Genomic DNA, 26,130 nt, shown 5'->3' with positions numbered 1-26,130 from the left:
GTATAATGCAAGCTGGTTTTTAATTTAGAGCGATTAGGTACATCTGTGTAGCAGAATGCCATCTTCCACAGACAATGGTGGCTGTAATTTCGTGGTGATTTCATGAACCGGCTTAAGAACTTTGTGTCCTCGGGGTGAAATGTCCCTTCCCTCCGCTGTGCTGACCCAGTGGTTTGCGCAGCCGTGCTGCGAATCGCATTGCTGAAAGGACCCTTCAAAGAAAAGGAGTTGCAAGGGAAGCGTTAGGAATTTCTAGCTTCGCTGTCACAGCCAGCGTAGAGGGAAAATACAAGTTCTGGGTCCGGAATAAGCCCAGGGACAGAGTGCAGTGCTCCAGGCAATATGCCCTGCTACAGATAGCCCGTGCTGAGCTGTTCCCGCGGTGCGTGTTGTGTTCCTCGCTGAGGGGTGAACGTGCGTTAAGGGACTTCTCTTAGCCTCCAGAGCAAGAGGGGTTGAACTGCAGCCTGTAGGCAAGCTTCTCCCTCCGGACTCAAGGTCAGACTTTTAACTTGTCGTCTGTCTACATTTAGTGTAATGGAGTTAAGTGGTTCTGATTACCAGCATTATCATTGTGCTACCTGAACAAAATCATGAGAATGAGACAAATCAGCATTAGGTGTAAGAACAGAAACCAGAAATCCCAACATCTCCTGGGGCTCTTCTGCACAACAGAACGTGGCTGTAGCTGCGTTGGCGGAGTTTTTGCAGAACAGCTCCAGGTAACATAAACTCAGCTTACAAAAATATTCTCCTGTTAGTATGGTTTTAAGTGTGCCAGGGCTTTTCTGACATGATTATAGAAACTAGGAGCCTGATTTTTTTTCTTACATTTTTAACCAACGTTACACTAGCAGAGCGTACCGTTACGGACCGATACGCGCCAGCAGTGGGTTAGGGCAAATCCCGCTGTGTAGAGCTCTACCACTGGTGAGCTCCAACTGTCTGCTTTGAGTTTTAGTCCTCTCAAGAGAGAAGGATGAATTTGTGCCCATAACTCATCAGCTCCAGCAAAAAAGCCATTGTCTTAGCTTAAAGCATAGATGAAGGTGGCTGTATGCTACAAGGAGAAACTTTGCCCTGAAAGGACCATGGCACAAGCAAATCGAGGATGCTGACTTGCAGCAAACGAATGACTGGGTACCAGGAAGGCAAAAACTTCTTTGAAAGATACATCTTAAATATGGAGATGTTGATATGATAGTGAATTACCCTATGTGAATTTTGGTCATTGTCGTGACCACAAATGATAATTATTTGGAAAACTGCAGGTAAGTCAGGGACTTTCCATCCCTTTTCAAGGAAGACCTCAAGCAGAATATAAGGGGTAGCATGGAAGTTATGACGTTATACAAGAGAACCTAAACAAAGGATTTAAGTTACTTGCTCAAGTCTGTAAAATGAGGCAGTGGCAGAGCTAAATATTAGGATTTAGCAGAGCCTGGCTCCTGTCCTCATTTTCAGTTCACTGAATAATCCTTCCTCGGGTTTTAATGGGAATCCATAAACAAATTTCTGGTTTGAGTGTTACCATTTAAGTATAGATTTATCTTTTCTTCAGGGTGACCGTGGACCAGCTGGCACGCCAGGAGTAGCAGGGACACCGGTATGTATATTCATTAAAAAAACTCAGTTTGTTGGAAGCTGAAAAAACAGGTCAAACAAGGTGCTGACCTGTAACCTCGATCACTGTTTGTGGAATGCCAGCACTTGGCTAATGCTTTATAGGCAGGTATGACAATGATGTGTTTTTCCTGAAGAGATTAGAATTTTAATACCACCAAGTGTTCTTATTATTATTATTATTAAAATGACAGGAGGTAATGGTGTGAATACATGATAAAGCTGGAATTTAAAGCTACATATGCTTAGTTAAGAAAGTATATGAGATTTATCTCATTGCCTCAGTTTAATATAGATGAAGACATTCTCTGTGTTCCTGGGCATGCACAAATTTCTGAGCTTCTTTCTACCACAAAGAAAAATTATGAACGTTAGTTATGGCAATCCACGAAGATCTGCATATCAAGTCAATCAAACATTTGCTTTAGGGGAATGCTTTGTCAGCTATTTATATGTGGTATTCAGAGAAGTTTCTGAAAGTCATCCAGAAACTGTTGTAGGTGAAAGTAAATGTAACTAATGATAAATTGAAATTACAATTATTCATTTGTGTTCCTAAAGGAAATGAAGACAACTTTTCTTTAGATTGCATTCACAGTTTAATAAAAAAGGTTATCCATATTTCAGGAGGCAATATGGAGTTATTTATATGCAAATACATTTATTATTAAATTTGGGCAGCTACCAATCCATTCAGGAACTGGTTTTAAATTATAAATATGTGTTTCATGAAATAAAGAGAAGTTTGTGTCTATGCACTCCCATTTCCATTAGCCACTGATTTCGCCAATTTACTGTGAGTTCCAAGAGAGTACATCAGCTTAAATAGCTTAATTTAGTTAAGTTCTCCTAAAACAAGGTAAAATTGCACATTTAAGGGTAAAAGAGAAGTATTTCTCTGAGTTTTATAGCCCATGTAAGAGTTTCAAAGTTTGTTGCTCTGAAATATATTTCATGCTGTGAATCAATAATGCAGTAGCTGATTAGGATGATCACAGTTGTTCATTCCCTGTGTATTTCCCACTGGACATGTTCATAGAATCATAGAATGGTTTGGGTTGGCAGGGACCTTAAAGATCATCTCGTTCCAACCCCCCTGCCATGGGCAGGGACACCTTCCACCAGACCAGGTTGCTCAAAGCCCCATCCAACCTGGCCTTGAGCACTGCCAGGGATGGGGCAGCCACAGCCTCTCTGGGCAACCTGCTCCCTCAGTGCCTCACCACCCCCACAGTGAAGAACTCCTTCCTTACATCTCATCTAAATCTACCCTCTTTCAGTTTAAAGCCATTACCCTTTGTCTTCTCACTACCTGCCCTTGTAAAAAGTCCCTCTCCAGCTTTCTTGTAGGCCCCTTTAGGTACTAGAAGGCTGCAGTAAGGTCTTCCCGGAGCCTTCTCTTCTCCAGGTTGAACAACCCCAACTCTCTTAGCCTGTCTTCACAGGAGAGGTGCTCCAGCCCTCTGATCATCTTCGTGTCCCTCCTCTGGACTCGCTCCAACAGGTCCATGTTGGGGGCCCCAGATCTGGACGCAGTACTGCAGGTGGGGTCTCACCCGAGCGGAGCAGAGGGGCAGAATCCCCTCCCTCGACCTGCTGGCCACGCTGCTTCTGATGCAGCCCAGCATACGGTTGGCCTTCTCGGCTGTGAGTGCACATTGTCAGGTCATGTTGAGCTTCTCGTCAACCAACATGCCCAAGTTCTTCTCCTCAGAGCTGCTCTCAATCCATTCTCTGCCCAGCCTGTATTTGTGCTTGGGATTGCCCTGACCCATGTGCAGGACCTCGCACTTGGCCTTGTTGACCTTCATGAGGTTCGCACGGGCCCACCTCTCAACCCTGTCAAGGTCCCTCTGGATGGCATCCCTTCCCTCCAGCGTGTTGACCGCACCACACAGCTTGGTGTTGTCGGTAAACTCGCTGAGGGTGCACTCAATCCCACTGTCCATGTTGCCGACAAAGATGTTAAACAGCGCTGGTCCCAATACCGATCCCTGAGGAACGCCACTCGTCACTGCTCTCCACTTGGACATCAAGCCGTTCCAAGTCTTATTCTTGTTGCTCTCTGTTCTAGCTTGGTATGAAATACTTAAGGAGTTCCCTTCATCACTGATGGAGTTGCATTCTGTTGAATACATTTAATTCTAATAAAATCCACTGAAATAAATTATTTGTATTAACATTTTATGCTAAGCAGTTTTAATTAACAAATTAAGAGACGTATGAGAGACAGTATTTTTTAGTAGTCTAGGATGAGTTTTTGAAATATATCCACATATCTTACAAGAAGAGAATTTGTCCTCCTTGCCTGGCATTATTCCCTAGATTGAATAGTGAACCCTTTTTCCCATTTGAGAATATAAACTTCTCATTTTAGCTTTGGCTTTTTGCTGAGCAGGATTTTCAGGGAAGCTTGGACTGAGATTCTGCAAGAATTGCCACCAATGCCTATTTCCTCAGCACGAATCCTCAGTCCTGTTGTTCTGAGGTTGTCACTGGTGTTGATGTGTTAGATCCCTCACTGGTACAAGTCAGCTGAGGATCTGGTCTAAGGATATTTCTGGGAAATGTAGATTCAGGGTAATAGATTCTTGTCTGGGGCTGAACCAGTTAGGCTGTTAAAAGCAAGGCATCATTTAAAAAAATAAAGACATTTAAAATCACCAAATAAATGATAAGATGAGAAAGGATTATGAATTCTGGAAAGCTGAACATGAAACAACAATAAAAGTGACCGAAAAAGAGCATGAACAAAATTTGCAAAAGTTGTTAAGTCAGTAATAAACTCACTTTAAAAAAATCAGGACTAGGAAGTACCTGAAGGAAAAAAAAACCTTGATTTCACATACACAGTGATAAACTTTGATCTGACTATGACTTCTCAAGAAGGAAATCATGGTGTTGTAAAAGAAAATTTCATTAAAACATTTTATGGGTATTTAGAAAGAGTAAAGACCACCAAGTGATTGAGTTATGTTGTACACAAAAGCCAGATTAACATGGCACAAATACTAAAGAAATCTGGTAAAATATTTCTTTTTCCTCACTTAAAGCATTTAATGAACAGTAACATGAATATTTCACTCAAATATATATCCTTTCTTTTTTTTTTTAACCGAAGAGAAATTATGTTTTGCTTCCTAGTTCTTTGAATTTGTAATTTTCTCTTTTTGCAGGGAAAGCCAGGATCTCCAGGGTCCCCAGGGATGCCAGGGGAACCTGTAAGTACAGATTTGAGTTCTGGATTCTTATGATAATACACAAATATTTCAAACACCGAATGCAAGATTTTACATGCAGATTTATACATGTGTCGTCTTCTTTCTTAGGGTGAAAGAGGACCTATAGGAGATATAGGCTTCCCGGGGCCAGAAGGGCCACAAGGAAAACCAGTAAGCAATTTTATACTGAATATATGTTCATTACAAAAGGATGTGTCTTAGTTTATCAAAAGTTACAAAAGAAATGAGATTACATCCTGCTTCGTGTTAGGCTAGGTAACATCTGAAGAATACTTGGAGCTACAGTGCTCAATATTAACCAGTCAAGAATTCCTGGTATTGTGACGTTTTAATAGTTAATGTTACTGAGATGTTGCCTTTAAAGGTCTTATGAGGGTCCTTTGGATCCTGTTGACATAAAGGATCCTCTCGTATTTTTTCAGAAGGAGAATATTAACCCAGACACTCAACACAGTCTATAAAGGATGGGGTGAGAAAATACGTTCTCTATTTCAGTTTAGATAGAGAAGCGTGTGCTTCATGACTCTGAATAAACTTCGTAACTCTTCTGTATACACGTGATGCAACACTGCAGCTGAAGCATTTACTGTTCACTTAGAATATGTCTAATCTGACCTCTCTATTTAATAAAAGTGTGACAGCAGTGTAGTCAGCACTGTCTGAGCTGGTTTAAAACAACCTAGTTTATATTCTAGAAGTGGTTCAGCTCGGATAGTGCAGAACTCATTATCTCCCCCGAAGCTTGGTGTTTTGGGGACAAACATGAGAAGCAGACCGTTTCAGTTTGTTAGCACATCTCCATATTACGCTTCTGTCTTGAAAGAAGAGGCAATTTTTGTAACTTCAGCAGCAAGTTGGCCCAAGGTGCCTAATCTGTGCAAAACTCCACGTTGCAGTATGAGAGGGAAGGAAATATTCCTGATGTCTTTGCTCATGCAAGTCCTTCTTTCTCACTCAGTGAAATAGCAGTGAGTTTGCTGCATATGCAGATCCATGTATATCCTAGTAGATTAAACAGTGCCAGAGCATTTATCTTGCAATTATCTGGCCTTGTGCAATTGTTAACATATTCTCTGACGTTATTTTGGCCCATGCCAACTAGGACTCTCAGATAATGCTACATTCCAGTCTGGGGGAAAACGTGGGCCTGGGACTGCTCCAGCAGGTGGTATGAATGAGGCCACCCTCTTTTGGGAAGGAAATATGTTTAGCCCAGGAGGCTGAAGCTGTGCCGTGCCACAAGTCCTAAGGACCAAAGAATGGATCTGGCCCCTTACTATTAAGGCATAATCTCTGTAACAGCAGAAGGGTAATAGGGCATCAGGGCTAATATCTAGAATAAGAGAAGTCTCTTCTATGGTTGTATAGTGACTAGCTGGGACTGGAAAAGTGCATGTACAGGTCCACATTTGCAGAATTTCTGTATAACTTGTCATTTAAAGTTGTGTGCTCATTAAAGTTGATGCACATCTTGACGCCAAAGATTATTTTTTTTGCTCTGCTCTCAGCTCAGATTTAATGTGCTTGCAGTTCAGTATCGTTCTGAGCTCTGTTATTTCACATGTCTCAAGACTATTTGTGAGTATTTCCATATTGTAACCACATAAACTGCTGCCTCTGCAGCTGCAGAATATGTACTGGTACCAGCACTAAACATGGAGCTTTACACTTTATATTTTTAAAATGCATATACATGAGCATATTTATTAAAACATTGTTTGGGTTTTTTTTTTATAGGGAATCAATGGAAAAGATGGATTGCCAGGTCCTCCGGTAGGAAAACATGCTTTTGCATACTAGTGTATTTTATTCTTCACAGATACCATATCTGTTTATCCTAGGTAGTTGCTTTCAGTTCTGCTAACAGATGAATATACAAAAAAGCCTTTAAGTGACATGTTTATCTATTTTCATCAACAATTTTTCAGGGTGCTGTGGGGAGACCAGGAGACAGAGGACCCAAAGGAGAACGTGTAAGTCCCTTGTTTTAATAACTTTCTTTTTACTGAGCATGTAAGAACCTCATCAGCGCATAATTTACAGGCAAAAGTAAGAAATTAATTCTCTGTGAACTTCTAGCAGTCTTAGACAGCTAAGAGGTTTAGTCTTAGACGCCACTTTAAGGAATTAGAATTGAATTGGCTTCTGCAGTTAGAGGACAAACACATTTTATAGACTTTCTAACAGAGTTGGCCTGGACAGTGTAAATTGATCAATAGGTTGAAAATTGGAAAGTAGCTAATCCTGTTGTGAAGCTGTCAGACTTTGCAAGAGCTATAAAGCTTGCCCCATCGTCACCCCTGGGATCCTTGTATCTCACAAACACAAATCATGTTTTATATAAAACAAGCTTGTTACACTTCGGCAGCAGGAATGCCAATGCAATACCTTACTGCTTCCCAAAATATTTAGACAGTTCTGTTCATGGTAACAAGATCACGGTGCACAGGAATCATTACGGGAGGTGAGAGATGATCTTTATTTTGCTAGAGCAAAGAAAATCCTAGCGCACACTCTTCTCCTGTTATAACATTGCTAAAGCCCTGATGTCCTAATCCAATTGATACCATATTTATCTGATGAATCAGAAGAACACCTCCCTGTGTAATCTGGAAAAGGAAATCCTGCTTTATGACACTGAGGAAACATGAGGTTTTAACCGCTATTACAATAATTGTCCCTTACAAAAATTAACAGTTTGCAATGTTCTGTTTCGGCCTTTAAGGACCCAAATAAAATGTAAGAACCTTCTTATTGTCCCACCTCCTGGGTACTGCATTACGCACTCAGCCTTGACATGCAGCTGTAGATGTAAATAGGGACATACACTTGCTCTCGGAGACGTCACAGATGCCTGAATCTGCTCTCACTTCTGGGATCACTGGCAAACATGTCACGATCTAGCTCCCTCTGTACAGAGTAAAATAAACAAGCAGATATATAGTGTGTATGTGTATAAATATATGTGTACACATATATAGTGTAAGTAAAAGAAATATAGAGATACATGTTTAAAAATAAATCTATTTCCAGAAGTATTTTTGTCTCAAGTGATAATCAAAATCTCTCGCAGCCTTTTATAACAGGAAAGTTACAAATATTCCCAATGCAGTATCTGAATGCAGTTTTCAGAAAGCTGTCAGTTGTTCCTTACAGTTTTGCAGGAACAGAAAAAGTTTGTTGAAAACAAGGAGAGATCTGCCTAAGAAATAACAGCGAAGTACACAGCAGAAGTCTGCAATTCCGAGAATAGATCAGTGGGGGAGTTGGAGTTGATTTTTTTTTTTTTTTTGCCCCCCCTCTGGATCAGGTATTACAGACCTGCATCTGTGAGAGAGATTGCAATGATTACAGAAAATAACACAAAGTCAAGGTTTTCTTGCAGCCATTATTATTACTGCTGTACAATGTAGTCCTTCAGTTTGAGACCAGCTGTTGCAATTACAGAAAAGAGAAGCATCAAAATTGGAAGGACAGAATAAAACTCTTGAGGTTTTCATGTCTAATATAAATATATCTTTGTAGAATCCAATTTAGGAAGGAAGAAGTCACCTGGGCTGGAATAATTTTACACATCCTTTCAGTGACTAAACGCTGCTGTTATTACTATTTCATAAATCTGAGTGACAAATCAGTTGAAAACATGTGTTTTATAACAATCAGAAATACGCCTTTCAAGTCATTTCAACAACAGATTAAAGTCCTGGTGGCTGGCTCATTTATTGCTATTATCTGCATACCTTAATCACAGACCGAGAGCCTGCTGGACTAGAGCATGTAGAAACCCAGGCAAAACAATAGTTCTTTCTGCACAGAATTTAGTACAAGATTAAATGCGAGAGATGGGAGAATGCTACAAAGGAGGAGGACTGAATAAATCAGCACCGTAGGCAGAGACAGCAAAATGCAAATGTCCTACCCTGTTTTTTGTAGAATTCATAGCGAAGGAGAGTTTAAAGAGGAATCTGGAGGGAGATATGAGCTAGTTTTATGAATTTTTGCAAGGAGCTTCTTCCAAACACAAAGAAAACACTGGAGGCAGTTAAAAAAATGCTTGTTTGAAAAGTGGCTGTAGTATTTGATCTGCCTCCTACACATTGGCAGCCTGTAAAATGGGAATGGTTTAGAATAAAAGCAATTCCAGGATCAGCTTCACACTGCCATAGCACCATGGTCTTAGAGAAACCTGCATTTTTCTTATTTCTAGTAGAATAGCTATCTCTACCTACTCTGCAGGGTTATAAACCTGAGAAATTTTATGTGTATATGTATGCCTTAAGTAGGTTTTTAATGAAGGCTTCTTGTAAGTATAGTAAATCTTCAGACAGCTTTTTTTATATATGCAGGTGCATGCATGTGTGTATGCTCTCATTTGAAAGCACTATCAGAAAAAATGGTGTGTTCAGGGGCTCCCTATACTTGGACTTCAGTCTCCAAAAAAGTGATTAAACTAAAAATTACATTAAAGGCTATACCTCTTTCAAGTTTTGCAATAACATATGGTAGAACAGGAGTTGTTCTTCAATTTTATAATGTTTCAGGTTGCTATGAGTGAAGTGGGAGATGGAGGATGGAAGCAAAAACTTTGTTAAGGCCAGGAAAGAGTCTCTTCCCTGCAGACTACAAAAGTTCCGCTTCTCAGTCAGAATCCTTTCTCTGCCCTGAATTTCTCAAGGTGTTGCAATACACGTCCTGATACAATAGCTGTATGCAGGACAGAACGCTTTTTCCTATAAAGCTTAAAATTTATAGAAACGTGAAAAAGTACGCCTCTTCTGTCAGAACAGTACACTTCCAGTTCCCCCAATGCACGTATGCTCCCTCTCCTGCCTCCCATCGACTGTTGAAAATCTGAGTCTTTGACAAGGGTTACAGGTGTCTTTTGGGTATCACATCATATCTTGTCTTTTTTCTACTGATTAACTAAATTAGCTCTGTTTGTTGGAAATCGTTCCTATGCTGCATATTTAGAGTTTTGCCCAAAGTATTAATGCCCAGAAACTAAAACTGGAAATCAGGCGTCTGCAATATTGGCAGGTTAGGTCTTTTAATACACAAGACCTTAGGTCTTTTTAAACACAATAATCATAACCACGCTGGGATTGTTTCCATGTCACGTTGGCTTCCCTGACTATGTGATCGTGTTAGCAGTTTGACAGGTTGTATCAGGTTTACGTGGCAAGGTTCTGGTAGTGGGGGCTGCAGGGGTGGCTTCTGTGAGAAGACACCAGGAGCTGCCCCCATGTCGGACAGAGCCAATTCCAGCCGGCTCCAGGACGAACCTGCTGCTGGCCAAGGCTGAGCCCATCAGTGATGGTGGTACTGCCTGTGTGATAGAAAGGATAAAAAATGCTGTGCAACAGCTGGGAGACGAGTGAGAAAACATGAGAGCACCAGCCCTGCAGACCCCCAGGTCAGTGCAGAAGGAGGAGGAGGACATGCTCCAGGCACCAGAGCAGAGATTCCGCTGCAGCCCGTGGTGATGAAGACCATGGTGAGGCAGGCTGTCCCCCTGCAGCCCAGGGAGGTCCACGGTGGAGCAGGGGGATGCCCGAAGGAGGCTGTGACCCCGTGGGAAGCCCGCGCTGGAGCAGGCTCCTGGCAGGACCCGCGGCCCCGTGGAGAGAGGAGCCCACGCTGGAGCAGGTTTGCTGGCAGGACTTGTGACCCCGCGGGGGACCCACGCTGGAGCAGTCTGTGCCTGAAGGACTGCAGCCCGGGGAAGGGACCCACGCTGGAGCAGTTTGCGAAGAACTGCAGCTCGTGGGAAGGACTCCGTGCTGGAGCAGGAGAAGAATGTGAGAAGGAAGGAGCAGCAGAGATGAAGCATCAAGGACTGACTGCAACCCCGATTCCCCGTCCTTCTGCACCGCTCAGGGGGAGGAGGTAGAAGAGTGAGGAGTGAAGTTGAGCCTGGGAAGAAAGGGGGTGGGTCGAGCAGAAGGTCTCACTATCCTACTCTGTTATTAATTCGCAATAAATGAAATTAATTTTCCCAGAGCTCAGTCTGTTTTCCCCTAACAGTAATTGGTGAGTGATCCTCCCTGTCCTTATCTTGACTCACAAGCTTTTCATCTCATTTTTTCCCCTGTCTTGCTGAGGAGTGAGGGAGCGGCTGGGTGGGTACCTGACAGGCAGCCAAGGTCAACCCACCACAGAGGTTAAAATTACTGGTGTGAGATGATGAGGTCTCAGATTTTGATACTTGGGGTCTTTTTCTTGTGGTAGACTTTCAGAGTTCAGAGCTTCTGTGCTCTTACTGAGGGCAATTTAAACTCCAGTTGGGAATGCATTATGGTTTCAGTTAATGTAATAAAACATTACAGGTTACAGTGGTCTTTGTAATGAAGCTTAGTTATAGTCAGTAATAAGCTCTAACTCACTGGAAATCATACAGATTGGAGGACAGATAGGTGATAAAAATGGTATACAACCTCCTACTTGCATCCTTACCTTACCTTCTTTCTTTTTCAATCTTTACATGTCATGTAAATATGACTTAAGAATGTAACTACACTTTTATTGGTTTATCAGTCACTGATGTTTCAGATCTGAATACAATTTAGCAGCACTTGCTGTAGATTAAGGATGCAATTAATTCCATTCATTCACCCTTCATAAATGTAGATTCTGAATTTATCTGGTAAAGATGTAGTCAGTTCTTGGTGCTGTTTGCTGCTTATGGTGGAGCCTAAAATTAGCTTAACTGATGCAGCAAGGGCAGTCAGTGACCCTTAAGAACTGCCAGCTGTTCATTTACCATCTGAACGTGTGACTTGCGCCGCTCTGCTCCACAGCTGTAGTTCAGTGAACTAATAGCTAATACATTAAGTCACTCTAAAAGATTTAATTCCTTATAAATAAAACAAATTTAAATGCCATTTCAGCCATGATGGAAGCTGTGCTGGCTAGAACATTGACCTTCAATTTATTTTCTTGCAAGGAGTTCACTCATTATATGTGGATTTGTGTGTTTGTTGTTTCTTTGATTAACTGAAATTTTGTGTACACACAGAAATAAAATATTAGGCTTCTAGGGAAAGTTACAGAAAAAAGCCTGATGCCTTGTGCCTGGGGGAATTTGAGCACCTAAATTCTACCTATGCCGTATTTGACTTTTCTAGATCCTTGGATAAGGGCTATAAACTTTCTGCACCCAGATTCTGTCCTTGAAAAGTGGGTTACAGAGTCAAGCTATTATTTTTTTGTCATTGACTTCAACATTAAATGTGTAAGAAAACAAAGCGTTACTTACTGTGTTTTCAGAGACGAGGGTTAGCTTGTAAAATCAGCTTCCCTGCATGATTCATAAACATCTATTTCTGAACAGGGAAGAATTTTCTCTTTAGCGTGCATGGGTGACTCTTCCTAGTTTGTTCCACTGCATGCAATGGTTTTCTTTCTGCTTTTATTTTACACAGGGAGACCAGGGTATTCCAGGGGACAAAGGTCCACAAGGCGAACGAGGGAAACCTGGCCCGTCAGGAGCAAAGGGGGATGTGGGTCCTGTTGGGCCACCAGGAGACAGAGGCTATCCAGGATCACCAGGTCATCAAGGTCCCCCGGGTTCACCAGGACCCCCAGGGTTTCCAGTAAGTAAATACGCATTTTCCTTGGTTGCTTGTGAATTCAGACGACGTGGAGGTGGCATGTGCTGAGCAGTGGAAATTCAACTGAGGAATGCCACAGTAGCAAAAAAACTAAGATAGCTCTGGGAGAATTTCAGTGTTCAGTTAAGAGGTGGAAAAAATATATCCAGGTGATCAAGCAGATATTTTTAAATTCTTTTTTAAACATGTGCTATGGATAAACTTTATTTATTTCGTTAGCTCCTGACAAATCAGTATGGCTATTCAGTACTGTTCATTTTCATTTTTCGTAAGCTTAAGGGCTAAGGTATAAGTCTTTGCAACTGAGAAAGAAAAGGAGGCAGCCAAAATTATTCTCAATAAAAGGGAAATCAGCATTTCAAAAGACAATGAAATGCTGCCCGTCAGCTGTAGTTATCTTGGTTTGTCTCCCTGTGCGCACAGGCACACATCCATGTTACGGGGTCTTTATACCCTCAATCAGATAGAGTAAAGCCCTAAAAAACTTTTCCAGTGAAGTAATTGGTCCTGCAGAGCAGTTCTAGGTAGTCGGCTCTGCATCAAAGCAGTTAGTCCCTAGAGGGGGTGAGAAGTTGGGAAATGCTATGCAAAAGGCAAGTAAAGCATAGCGGTGTCACTGGACAGCCTTAACTGTCTTACACAAATTAATTTCCATACACATAATGTGCTGATCATCTTGACAGTCGGGAGGGCCTCTTCCACTTCATGGTATTAGTGGTCTTTATAATATTGTAACGTGTTTGCAATAAAATGGCCTTTGCAGTTAAGTAGATAACACAAATATATTAAAATATTTAATTTTTCGTGAAAGCTGTACATTTTTAATGCTAATTTCAGCATTTTTTTATTTTTGTAGCATCACAAAGTGCCCTCGGTATATTTCTTCTGATACATATCACCTTTTTTTTTCCTCATCAGGCTGATACAGTTTCACTTGAAGAAATAAAAAATTATATCAAACAAGAGGTTCTTAAGGTTTTTGAAGGTAAGAAAATGAAGTATTATACAACTAAACGTGAATCTTAAATTCTGTTCTAAATGTTTTATATCCCTACAGCCTTTATATACATTTCTTTACATGTCATCTTATGTTGGACTTAGCAGCTGCCTTGTTGCTGCAGCTGTACTTAACTGCTGTTTAAGTCTACTTCATTTATAATTGTTTGAACATAATTATATTATAGTATCTGTTAACCAGAGCATTTCCTCATGTAAAAGACTAGCATTAAAAGGCAGTTTGTTCCAAATCGTAATAGCAAACATATGCATCTATCACTGTAGATACAAATATGTCATATATTTTTGCAGATACATATGTATCTACAACGTATCATTAAGACATTAAAGATTTATTAAAGTGGAGACAATAGAAATACCTAATTATTTTGGCCACTTAGTGGATGACTATCTAAATGAGAGAAAGGCTTGACAGCTTTCAGCCACACAGGTCTAAACTGCTGTGCCTTTGCACCAGACATCCCTACTAAGCTCCAAAGCTCCCTTGCAGACCACCATCTTCTGGCACAGTTTTAGGCAAGTACCAGGTTCAGCCAAAGCCTTTGTACTATGTAAGCATTCTTAGGTGTGTCCTCACTCTGAAAAGGAAATATTTTTCTTCCCCAGCGTTTTCTTAGTCAGGGTTGAAAAGCAGTGACTCAGGTAGGTGTCTGAAACAAGCTTCTGCTCGAACACCTCTTAACAGTAGCTTCTCTTCCATTGCAAAATGCATTTCTTATGTCTGCAATGTGCTTAGCTACTTTGTCATTAATATTTGTGGATACAAACCCTTTTCTCTTTTAGGAATAAAAGAAGTCGTATAAACCTTGAGACTTTTTAAACTCTTCAGGCAGTTTTTCACTTTATAACAAGGCTATCATTTTGTGTATTTTCACCCTTCCCCAGACTGCTACTCCTATGTATTTCAAGAGCAGTTTGTTTGCTGAAGTTATCTCCTTGTTACCATTCCATTTGAATGGGAAAAGTATTTAGTCTATTCATAAAAAGAATGTTAAAAGGTGTCCTGCCTACAGTGAATATTGGTTTTTGTCTTTACAGCTGTTCAATTTTCTACACCTCACTAGCGTTCCCACAGATCTTCTATTTTTGGCTTGTTTCACTTTGCCTATTTTCTATCACCTTGCTTATTTTTTGTTCGATGCCCACTCTTCTCTTTAATCTTTCTCTTAAATCTGAAAACTCCACCACAGTAAATACCTGCTAAATTGTGGAATCCTTAGTTAAGTTTTTTAATCCAGTATAAATGAGACAGATTCAAGGTTAGTACCTAGTTTGTCTACCTCTGAGGAACACTGAAATGTTACCAAATGCACTTTATTCCACCAGTTCATGCTGAAATCTCTGCAATTAATAATGTTTGCTGAGCACTTACAGGTTTTTTCATAACTGTTTTCAGGGTTTCAGCACATTCCAAGGACTGTTCGTGGTAGTTAAGCTCTACTTTGCAACGTAATATGAGTTACAAACATGTAAGGTAGCCCTTCGTAGGGGTGTTAAGTACTAATTATTCTGTGTTCATGTATTTTAAGTACTTCCATGAACAGGAGTCAGAAGTCATTTGAGATACTGGAATACATTAGTAAAAGAGAGTAGTGATAGAAATTTTGGTACAAATTCGTTCAGATTATTTCAAAGAAGGCCTCAGTACTTCTAGGAGCATTTAATACCTAGAAGGATTAAACACCTTACTTCCAGAAACTTACTTTAGCTGGGGCTTAGGAATTTATTTATTTTCCCATACTCTGCTAGCAGATTTCTTACCCACTTTTTCTCGTGTCCTTTGTTAATGAAGAAAGGATGGCTCAGTTTGTGTCCCAGCTGAAGCTGCCTGCTGCAATGCTTGCCTCCCAAGCTCATGGAAAACCAGGGCCCCCAGGAAAAGATGGGTTACCAGGGCCACCAGGAAAGGATGGTTTGCCAGGGCCACCAGGAGAACGTGGAATTCAAGGTAGGAATTCCAAAAAATGTTCCCATGAATCGTATCTTGAAACCTTTATACACCTGCTAATGATTGTTAAATAAGCCAGGATTACCTATCTAGCTTCCTAATAATTAACTTTTAAAACTGTACTTATGTTTTTCCAGACTAGATCTAAGTATTAACCCATAGTAAATGTGTGGATTTTACTGATTAAAAACTCCTAATCAGTGCATTTTATTCTAATAAGTGATAAAGTTAATTACTGACAGATATCTAAAGCTGACAGATATCTAGACTATTGTAGCAGTTATTTTTTTCTCCAAAATACTTTAACAAGGAAGAAAAACTATGCCAGCACTCTAATGTAACTAGTTCGATCCTGTTCGATATTGAGAGACCATCTTATTTCAGAACCAAAATTAGATCTCCAAGTCTGAGTGCTTTCAGCTCTGATCCTGAGACAACAGAGGGGAGGAAAAACTGAAGGCAAATATTATTCTTTAAGAAGCAGTGAAAACTGAAATATTACCACGTGAATTCTTTTTACAGTGAAGTAATCTATTTTCACAAATCAGTTTCAGAGTAATCGGCTTTTCACTAAACCCCAAACGGTAATTTGTACATTGCAATGCATTTGGACAGTATAGGGCTCTCGGTTCACTGAACTGTCTTTCACTGCAAAATTAGCTTCAAGGGACCCAGGCTCATTGTAGCTGCGCTCTACTGTAGAGTCAGCCTCTCCGAGATTAAAAGGAAGAGGAAAACAGAATAAAAGGAAAAAAGAATTTATCGATGAATAATATTTTGTGGGTGGGTAATATGTAATTTGCAGTTTATCTGGAGGTAGTTCTCTATTATCTTTTGTTAGTTTGGTCTGCTCTGGAGTCAGAGCAAGTCAGACTGGAATGAAGAACATGAGAGCAAAGCTGAAGATGTGTGGATCCTAAAGCTATCAGAAGAATAAAGACTTACTAACATTGATAAGCGCAAACCCCTGACAGAAGCTTGAAAAATGTGATGAGCTCAGAATGAGAAGAACAAGAAAAAAGGATCAAGGAAAACAATAAAAGGCTTAGAATCTTACAACACTGACTTCATCATTACCTAAATATTCAGATCACTGTAAACAACTTCACTGTCAGTGCCAGATTGTTCAATGATGATGTATGTGGTGGATAGTCTCAGACGCTTCTGGGAAGTGGAACATTGTCCTAGGCTTCATTTCCAGCTAGTGAGCATCAAGAGTAAAGATGATAGCTATGCTTGAAAATAAAAAAAAAAAAAAACAAAAAAAACTAAAAAAAAAACCGCTGCTTTTTCATGCCTTATGCTTAACTAAAAGTAGTGCCCCATGTATGCAGGATTTCCATTTATTTTACTGATATGCTCAATACTCCTTTTTGATTAGGAAAAGGTAAGCTAAGTGAGAAACATTTACTTTTCTGATACATCAAAAGATGTATGAAATCATACTTCCAAGGAAAGAAAACCAAAAATTTGTCTTGCCTCCTTTTTACACTCTGAGTAAGAGATAGTCCCGTGAGAGACGCACACTTACAAATACCCTTCACGCCTTTCCCAGTTGTGCCTGCGCATGTTATTGTTTCGTGCCGACAGTAAAAAGAAATTCAAATCCCTGAGCGGATTGAAAAGTATCCTTCCATATTCCAGCTTATTTTCAGCCATAAAAGACATAGCAGACAAGACTTCTTGGAGAAGCACGTTACGTGCACCTGTGGCTGAGACCATCAAGGTAGCATGCTGTGTGCACGTACGCCCAAGTCATAATACGTGTTCGGTATGGACTGACAGATATCCCTTATTATATTTCTCACTCGGGTGTAGCCCAAATTGCCAACTCTGGGATTTTGCCGTGTGCGGTAATACACATCTGGGCTGGCAGAGTGAAACATTCACTTGTCCCGTACAGCCAGCGAAAAGAAGTAGATATTTTTGGAGGGCAATCAACGGGACCTCTACGAACGCCTCCAGAGCCCGTTTGTGATGCCGCACACTGAGCAGCGATCCTGCTGGAGCCGGCCAGCGGGAAAGGCAGGCGTCGCTCGGGGTCCGGGAAGGTGCTTAACCTCACCCGCGGCTTCGCAGGGGTCCCTCCGCGCGCCTTCAGTGGGGTGCCAGTTCCCCTGGGAGCTGCTCCGGTACGACCTGGCCGGATTCCACCAGAGCCTCCTTCTGCGCGCCAAACCGATAGGTAGAGGTTAGTCCCAGAAGCCAAAAACATAGATACTAACTTTTGGAAGTGTAGGCATGGTCTTCAAAAAGTGTATTTAAGGAATTGCTAGACTCTTGGGCGCAGAGTCATTCATTTCTAATGAAGTCCACAACTGCTACCTGCTGGCCTTCAGCAAGGTTGTTCATAGTGTACCTCACGTACTTCCCAGTGGTTCGGGTACAAATAATTTTGATGTTATAGGATGGTCTCAATAAAAATATAGCATGCAAACAAAAAACAACAAAGAATTGCAACTTAAATTATGAAACATGCAATTGGTTTTTAAACAGACTTTATATAATAACGATTGGAAGATTTTTTTAATATATATACATTTCTTCATGTAAAAAAAAAATAACCTATGGCATATGCATCAGCAAGCTGATACTGTGAGGCAGTGTTACCAATGAAATGTACAGCATCAGCTTAAGGGGGAGCAGAGGAACCTGTTTACTCTCTGTGTGTTTTAAAGGATGCTAATGTCTCGTAGAGAAAGAGGAAGTTTATTTCAAGACTTTATAGACAGGCTATAGCAATGTCATCCTTTTGCAAACAGTCTGTTGTCATGTGTTAGAGGAGCTAGATCAATTAACTCCACTGACCTAATTGGATTTTTAAAACTGTAATAATAAGTGAATTTTGGTCCATTAGACCAAATGCACCTTGGGATAATTTTGCCATCCAGAGATCTTTTATGTTAGTATGATTGGTTTTTTTCTCAATAGAGAAAAAATAGATTTCATCTTAGTTAAACTTCACTGTTTCTATCAAATTAAGGAAACAGGTTTTTTATAGGTCCTCATAACTCACGGGAGCCTCAAGGAATCAAACATCACAGCTCAGGAAAGACAAATACCATGTGATGAATAGTGAAAGTTCCTTATCTTTATTGCTAATCTCTGTTGTAAAATTTGTGTCTCTCACTATAATTATTAATTTGTGTGATGGGAGCATGTAGAAACCTTGGCTGACATCAGGAACCCGTTATAGTGGATGTTGTCCAGAGACAGTCGCTCTTCTGAATAGCTGCACTGGTTTCAAGCGTTACGTCCTGTGAAATGTTCTTTGCTGTGGAGGGTGAAGTTAACCTGTTTTACTTTGGTTTCAAACACAGCTACTACCTCTCAGCTGAGAGGGCTGTAACACACAGAAGGAATTCAGAATATGCACTGGAGGCTGGATGAGAGGGCTCGCCCTCAGCACCCTTCCTGTTGCTTTGCAGTTGTTTGCTTTTAAGAACGCAGAGTATTTGCACAGTAAAACACAGTGGATACTTCGGTGTCGTTGCTCCCTGTCGTGGTAATGTGTTTGCCTTTTATTTTGTATTAAAGAACCTTAGATTTCTCTAGATACTTGACGCGCTAGTTTCAGGTGCTGCATTATCCATGCGGATGGAAGAGGGTCTCTGTGATATAGGCGGAATAACTTTTGGAGCTGTTTAAATGAGAGAATTTTTTACCTCCAAGTTCATAGGCATGAACTTGTGTCATTTCCAAGTAGAGTTGAGGGTGTTGCAATAGCGATGCTTCTGGCCATGATGTTTGCGGGGAGAACCAAACCAAGAGCTGTATTTTATCTATTGTCACTCATCTGTGTGCAGAAGAAAGCTTATCCGTTTGAATACGTACTTGCTACATACAAGTGTGTGCCGTACTGCCCACGTTGGGTATGTGTTTACATACCACGATTTTTGGGTTGCAGAAATCACAACAAAACTTCTGGAACCTGGTTGAAAGGCTTTGCTAAAGCTGTCGCCTTTTGAATTAAGCAGGTACCTCTTACTGGAATTGTAATTCTACCAGTAAAAATAGACAGTATCTTATATGTGCCTTTACGTTAAAAACAGTAAATCAAAATCCAATTTATGTGTATTTTCCTTTGACTGTGTATGAGTTTGTCACTTTAAGCTCAGAGAGAAGGTGATATTATCCTCTAGAAGTGTAATCATGGCCCTACTTCTGAGCAAAGTATACCTCATTGAAAATCAACTCTTTTCATGCCAGAATTACACATTACATTGTTCGGATTGTTTACATATAGGCCTGTTTACTAATACGCTTACACCCTGTTAAATAAAGCCTTATTTTTAGAAAAGGTATCTGGGAATTTTTGTATTAAACTCCAGTGTCAAGAGAACTTACCTGCCACTGTGTACAACCTACACCTTTGCATGTGTATTCAGATACAGCCAGTAATGGTTTACACTACCCTGGATCATATATTTGCATTGGCAGGCTGCTCTTTGTCCTATTGTGGGGTATTTTTTTTGTCCTTATTGTCTTGAATTCCAGCAAAGTTGGAATCTTTCAGTCTATCTCAGTCCCTTTTCAATTATAATGTCTCAGATACCTACAGTAATGGTTATCATGGAGATTGTAAATGTGATATATCGTAAAGGTGATTTCTCGCTTTTCCCCATAACATGAAGAAATGCAAAACAAATGATTAGCGGCAGCACTACTTTGTAAAATTACAGTTAACTGGGTTTGTAGTGAGAAATGTACTGTAACTATCTATTGTAAATTAGGAACATAGAGGTATATATAATAAATAGGAAATGTATTAGATCCTGTGGTTGTATGATTGAGCTTCTGAAACAGTAGCAACTACTATGCGTTACAGAAGATTTTCAGAGCAAACCAACTTGATGTAGCTGTAAATACTACTATGGTCATTAAAGAGCAAAATCAAGATTCACGATTGAGTACAAACACCTGCCTGTTCCCTTTTCTGAGTCTTTAGAGCCTGTGCGCCTATATGCCTTATACAATTCTGCTTAACGCAGCTCAGTGACCAGAATGCATGATTAATACTAAGTTTGCTTCTCTGTGAGCTTTTAAACAGTTGATTTCCTTTTGTTACGTTATGCATGTCACTCTGCATGCATTTTCTAATGTTTCCACCTCACTGTAATTTCCTTGTTGGGGTGCTGAGAGAAGAGTAGGATAATCGGTGCTCTGTTTTGAAACCTAGAATGATTGCAACAGATAATAGACTTTCTACCGAAGTGTATAATGAGCCTGTGTTTAACGGAAAGCTTGAATACTCTGTGTACCATTCCTAGTGCGTCGTGTCTGTCGTAACAACCCTGAACTGGTACCCACAGCACTTACAATAGTTTCCTTCTGGATTGTAAAGTACCAGTGTTGTCATAGACCGCAGCACATTGACAAGACAACTTTTGCCATCCATCTGCCAGTGCCCATTAGTCTTCATGAGACATCAGGTGGATTGGTACCGCTATGCAGACTGGTCAGCCGTGACTCTTCTCTTTTAATTCAAACTAAGTTACAGCTCTTCACAAGAGGAAGTTTATTGTATGGCATACGCAACACTGGAAATATACTGGTCCCTGAAGCAGAACAAATTTAATTCTAAATGTGACCAGAAGTTGGCAAATTAATCTTCAGCGTACGTCACCTTACATGCCAGCATCTGAGGAGTTGGGGAGGTTTCCTTATAATCCCTTTTAAAGTAAGGGGTTGTGGCAGGTGTCACACTTGTTCCTTTAAAAATGCCTTCATCCCCTGTCCTACAGAAATTACATGGTCTAAACAGAAAAGGTACGTTTGTAGATGGATTCTTAACTTGAAATATTAAGCAAAATGTTATACTGATAGCCATGAGTTCTCTACTCTAAAGCATCCAGAGCTTTTCCAACTAATAAAACTTTTTACAAACAGTTTAAGGAAAAAGAAACAAGGGTTGCAGCACCCGAGAAGACGGAAGCTATGTAGAGAAATACAAAGCTATGGCCTGTGAAGAAAACGGACCCAAATATTCCAAGTATAATTAGTAATTACACCTTGTTAATAACGTACAGCCACTTGGGTCAAAGTAGGTCTTGCATGCTAGAACCCAAAATCTGCACGAGCTCTAAAGATGCCTGATTCTACGTGTAGTGCTGGAGTGGGAGTGGGTCTTCTCTCACATACAGGGGAATATCGAAGCATAGAACTACCAGTTTACAGTCTAAAAAGTGCAGACATAAAGATTTATGTAGAGCAGAGAGGGCGAAGTCTCGCTCAGTTTGTGGGCTATCAGAGAAGGGCTGCTCAGACCCCGGATGGCCTTTGGGTCGGTGCTTTCCGTCACTTCGTCGAACGGGTAACACTGGAGCAGAATACACGTTTGGTTCTTTATTAGAGGAACTCCAGGAATGTAACTTAAAATCTCGGGGGAAGGTCCGGCTAGCGAACACAGCGAGAGTCCTCTGGCAGAGGATGCAACGGTTCCTGCTAGAGGTGCTCATATTTTCCCGAAGGAACTTACAAACATAAGAGCTGTCTCAGAAAAAAACCACCGGTCTCAGAAAAAGAAGCGAGCATGTGTTTTCCCAGTTACATTTCTCTTGGTAATTTCCTGTCAACAAGTTATGTGCAAGATCACTGTTCGTAATAAGAGGACGCTCTTATTTTCCTGTCTTTATTCTGTGTAGGTTATAGAGGACAGAAAGGGGAAAGAGGCGAGCCTGGAATCGGACTGCCTGGTAACCCTGGACCACCCGGCCCTGAAGGTACAAGTCTCCAGATTTATTTCTGCTATTGTTAATTATGAACTAACAGGCCTTTCTCCTGGTTTTCACGCCGGTTTTAGAGCCGTGCCTTTCCTCCCGAGCTCGGTCGTAGCGCGAGGTCAGACCCACCTTCTCGCGGATGAGCTGGCGCGCGGCCGACTGCCAGTGATGAAGCGCGGGGCACTGCGCACGCTCTGGCGAGGACTCTGCTAATTCTAACTTTGTTTTACCAGCTACCGGCCTGCCAGGCCCGCCGGGAACGCCAGGCTCACCCGGACCGCAGGGGCCACCCGGACCCAACGGGAGATGCAATCCGGCAGATTGCTATTACCACGTATCACAGACTCGGTCACGCAGCAGCGGGAAATAAAAACCCTCTCCCCTAGACGCTTGGGTTCACCGTCACTTTTCACTCCTCTCAATAAGTTAATTTAACCTTTGAAATATTTGGTGCATTTTTTATTTTATTTTTTTTTTTCCCCTCAACACTGCACGGTATGTAGATAATTTATAAGGCACGGAATTGAGCCTTTTTCTATGTTATTTGCAGTGTCATAATTACGAAATGATGACATATATTTTCCAGAGTGCATTCCATGTGTTACGTTTCGCATATTTATTTTGCTTAGAGGAGAAAATAGGCCCAAATAATTTTCATAAGCTTCTTTCTTCAAACAAAAAATATTTTATTATAACTTAAGACAGTATGTATGCCTCAGTATGTAAGCTGGCTTTATTTTTCTTGCTGGTGGTGAAGTTGAAAAGGAGAAAAACGCATTTCTGAAGTTTTAAAGTGTACCTGTTCGTGGCGAATGCAGGACCTGAGCTGGAGCGCTGGGAACTCAGTTTAGCCTAAACGTTCGCGTCCCTCGAGGAGGCTCCGGCACACCTTCTGAACCAGGTCTGCGCCGTGCACTACGAACGCTACCCACCGTTTCGGTCGCTTCCTAGATGTCAAAGACGGAAACGAAGACGTGTTTAGCATCTCTCTAATCCCATCCAACGTTTAGCTTCAGACTGGCTGGAAATCGCCAGATGTAGCCCCGAGAAGCTTCTCTCCTGACTGGATGTTGTCCCAGCTGAGGGCTTGTACGTTCGTTTAGTCATGGTTACATATACTCCAGATATTAAACTGCTAGGGGCTGGTGTTGATGTTCCCAACTGAGAACTGACACGTCTCCTAAGTGTTACGTGGACTTAATAAGTGTAGTATCGTCGCCTGTAATCAAGCTACTCTGCCGTTACGTCTGCTACAGCAAAGGCGATCCCTTGCTTTAGAGCAGAGGGTGGTGGGTACAGGGTGAGACAGTCAAAGAAGGAACTTCACAAGCCTCTAATCTTACTGGTGGCACAGTTTTCCTCTTCCTCCTGCAATAATCATCTGCCAAAATAAGCCTGAGAAGAACATGGAGACAGTAGAACGCAAGACTCACAGGTCCTAATAACTGGTGTAATAACTCCTTGGAAAGGTGTACTACAGAGAGGACGACTGCGTGCAGTTTGCAGGTATTCAGTAAATCCTACAGGACCAGACATCGTCAATGAAGAGGAAAACAGAACAAAGTATAAATCCTATAGAGCTCCAAGGGCTGAGCAAAAGAAGAGACGGAGAAAATCGATCACGCAGAGGCTGATTCTGAAAAGGAGGGAGGAGGATTGGCCAAAGTTTCACTGCTGATTATTAGGAGACATGACCCTACACGAGTCCTACGGAATTTGCTACAGTGCAATAAAAAGTGCAGGTGCTATTGAGGGAACATGGACAGCTATAACCCACAACCTCAGAATAAATCCGTAGTACAAAAGCAGGACTGAGGGCTCTTGCCCCGCCATTAGGAAGCCGGTCATCCTCTCCCACATCAGGCAGGGAAGTGGTTTTGGTGACTTTGAGCATCCGGAGCTGCCAGGGAAGCGCTCCCAAATTGGAAGTGCTGCGTTCCAGAGGAGCTGTTGTGAGACACGAATCTGGCTGACTTCTGGGTTTTGCTTAAAAAACAGCTAGGAATGACTGACGGGAGTCTTTAAAAGAAAAAAACCCCACCACGTTGGCATTTGTCCTGAACAGCGTTCCTAGCCCTTGTACCCAGGCCGGAGGAGCGAGGTGAGTGCAGGAGGTGGTGGAGCTCGCCCAGGTAGCTGGGGAGCGCAGGCGAGCCTTCAGGCATGTTTTTGCAGAATGAAAGCGTACCCACTCGGCTTGTCAGTCAGTTAGGTGTTTGGAGGCAAGAAGGTGCTTGGCACAAAGATCTTTCAGTAAACCGAGAGATGTAAACGGGACAGGAGAGGGCAGGAGGACAGCGGAGACCCTGGGGGCTACCGTGAAACCATCTCCTGAAGGGAATCCGCGAGCTGCGATAGCGCCCTGCAGCTGGGGACCCCGGGGGGGGTCAGGCTGCTTTCCCTGTCCCTCGTGAGGATGAGGACGGACGGGTCGAAGGCCACGGGCGAGCCGCAGTCTCCGCCTGGCGGGCCAAGGCGCGTTTGGAACGAGTGCTCCCGCCTGCGCGTCCCCCCCCCCAAAAAAAAAAACCCCACACCGCTCCCCGTCCACAGCTCCCGTGCCCGCGGAGCGCCTCGCGGGTCGCTCTGCCGTACCGACCCCCGTCCCGGACCCGCTCCTCGGAGGGACGCGGCTCTGCCAACGCCGGGAACCGGTGGGGCGGCTGGGAACCGGTGGGGCGGCTGGGAACCGGTAAGGCGGCTGGGAACCCGGCGAGCGGAGCCGGGGGCCTCGCAGCGACGTACGGGTCGGTGTCTGTGCGTACGCACACCGGCGGAGGAACAGGCCCCACGTACTGTTTTCCATTCGGCCAAAACGAACTGCTGGTCAGGTATCTTGCATGAACGGTTTTTTTGTTTGTTTTTTTTCATCGATTTCTTTTCACTTCTCTAGTAATTCCAATGTATGTAAAAATCGAAATATTTTTTTACGTCGTAAGTTAATTTTAAACTTCATTTCCTGTGGTAATACCGAAAAGGGTGCTGTCTTGTCAAGAGCGTCGGCGTGACTGAGAGGTTTCCGAGCAGCCCCCGTCCTGGGAGGCTGTACGTAGACTATTGCGCCGCGTTAGTGCTATGTGTATATTTTGGGCCTTTTAGCTAGCTGAAACCGAGCATCTGCTATCTGCCGGATGCAATTGCTGTATGTTAATTTACTTGAACTTATCGGAAAGCAGAACACTTTTTATATTTGAAGAAGTTTTATTTTTTCATCTATGTTTCCTACGGATGCCTTTTTCTTTTTATAGGCTCAAATCTAAAGGTCTTTTTAAAATGTATTTGAACACTTTCAATTGATTTGCAGGTAACTTTGGTAATTATCTTGTTGCATTGTTTTTTATTTTGCTAAAAGCCCGCTTTAATTTTCTCACGTGAGAAAACGGGTATTTTTTATACGGGCTATCTCAATACCTTTTTTAAGATGCCGCATTCTTCGCTGCGGTAGAAGAGCATTAATCCCAGCTTAACTTTACTTCACGCTGGCTTTGCTCCTACTCTATATTTTTAGAATTGGAAGCAGAATGTAGCTGGAAACGTACTTCTGCATGGTTTTGAGGTTTAGCCCCTGAAATGTCTTTGCAGTTTCAGACTGATGTCTTAGTTTTTGGGAAGGGGGCCGGGGCGGGCAGAGGAGTGCTAATCTGTTTTTCAATTTGCTTTAACAATTTTGTATCTGTTTTGAGCAGTCTGTGCTGCAGTAAGCATTGCAAGGAACTAAACACAGAGGATTATTTTTTCCAGTAGCATAAGGTCTTTTTCTGATTTGGGAATGTTTACGTGCAACAGGACTTTGAACTGAAATATCTTTGTCAAAATGTTTTAAACCTTTCTTAAAAGCTCTCCAAGCTTTGTTCTAGTTCAGGGTCAGACCATTATATTTACAGCAAGTTGCTTTATCACCTACTAAGAACGTGTTGGGATTTTCTTCAAATAGCTATGTGCAGAACTACTCAGTTTGCCTAAAGTAG

General features: G+C 41.8%; 1 protein-coding gene across 8 annotated transcripts in view; it reads left to right on the top strand.

The window, feature by feature from the left end:
- COL19A1 (collagen type XIX alpha 1 chain) overlaps positions 1-22,547 on the top strand; it is a 220,211-nt gene extending 197,664 nt beyond the window's left edge. For 7 of the 8 annotated variants that reach the window (XM_030007470.2, XM_041127248.1, XM_030007468.2 and 4 more), the window contains 10 exons: positions 1,562-1,606; positions 4,800-4,844; positions 4,953-5,015; positions 6,603-6,638; positions 6,794-6,838; positions 12,287-12,457; positions 13,394-13,460; positions 15,285-15,440; positions 22,085-22,162; positions 22,396-22,547. In XM_030007470.2, the coding sequence (XP_029863330.1) occupies positions 1,562-1,606; positions 4,800-4,844; positions 4,953-5,015; positions 6,603-6,638; positions 6,794-6,838; positions 12,287-12,457; positions 13,394-13,460; positions 15,285-15,440; positions 22,085-22,162; positions 22,396-22,532 (843 nt within the window). In that variant the 3' untranslated portion in view covers positions 22,533-22,547. Of the gene's footprint in view, positions 1-1,561; positions 1,607-4,799; positions 4,845-4,952; positions 5,016-6,602; positions 6,639-6,793; positions 6,839-12,286; positions 12,458-13,393; positions 13,461-15,284; positions 15,441-16,281; positions 20,344-22,084; positions 22,163-22,395 lie in introns of those variants that run through there. The other variant, XM_041127261.1, reaches the window with a different exon arrangement.
- Positions 22,548-26,130: the final 3,583 nt, after the last annotated feature.

Source organism: Aquila chrysaetos, chromosome 2, assembly GCF_900496995.4.
Source record: "Aquila chrysaetos chrysaetos chromosome 2, bAquChr1.4, whole genome shotgun sequence".
Taxonomy (NCBI): domain Eukaryota; kingdom Metazoa; phylum Chordata; class Aves; order Accipitriformes; family Accipitridae; genus Aquila; species Aquila chrysaetos.
The sequence above is the reverse complement of the archived record's forward strand: the minus strand, read 5'-3'. Positions and strand labels throughout refer to the sequence as shown.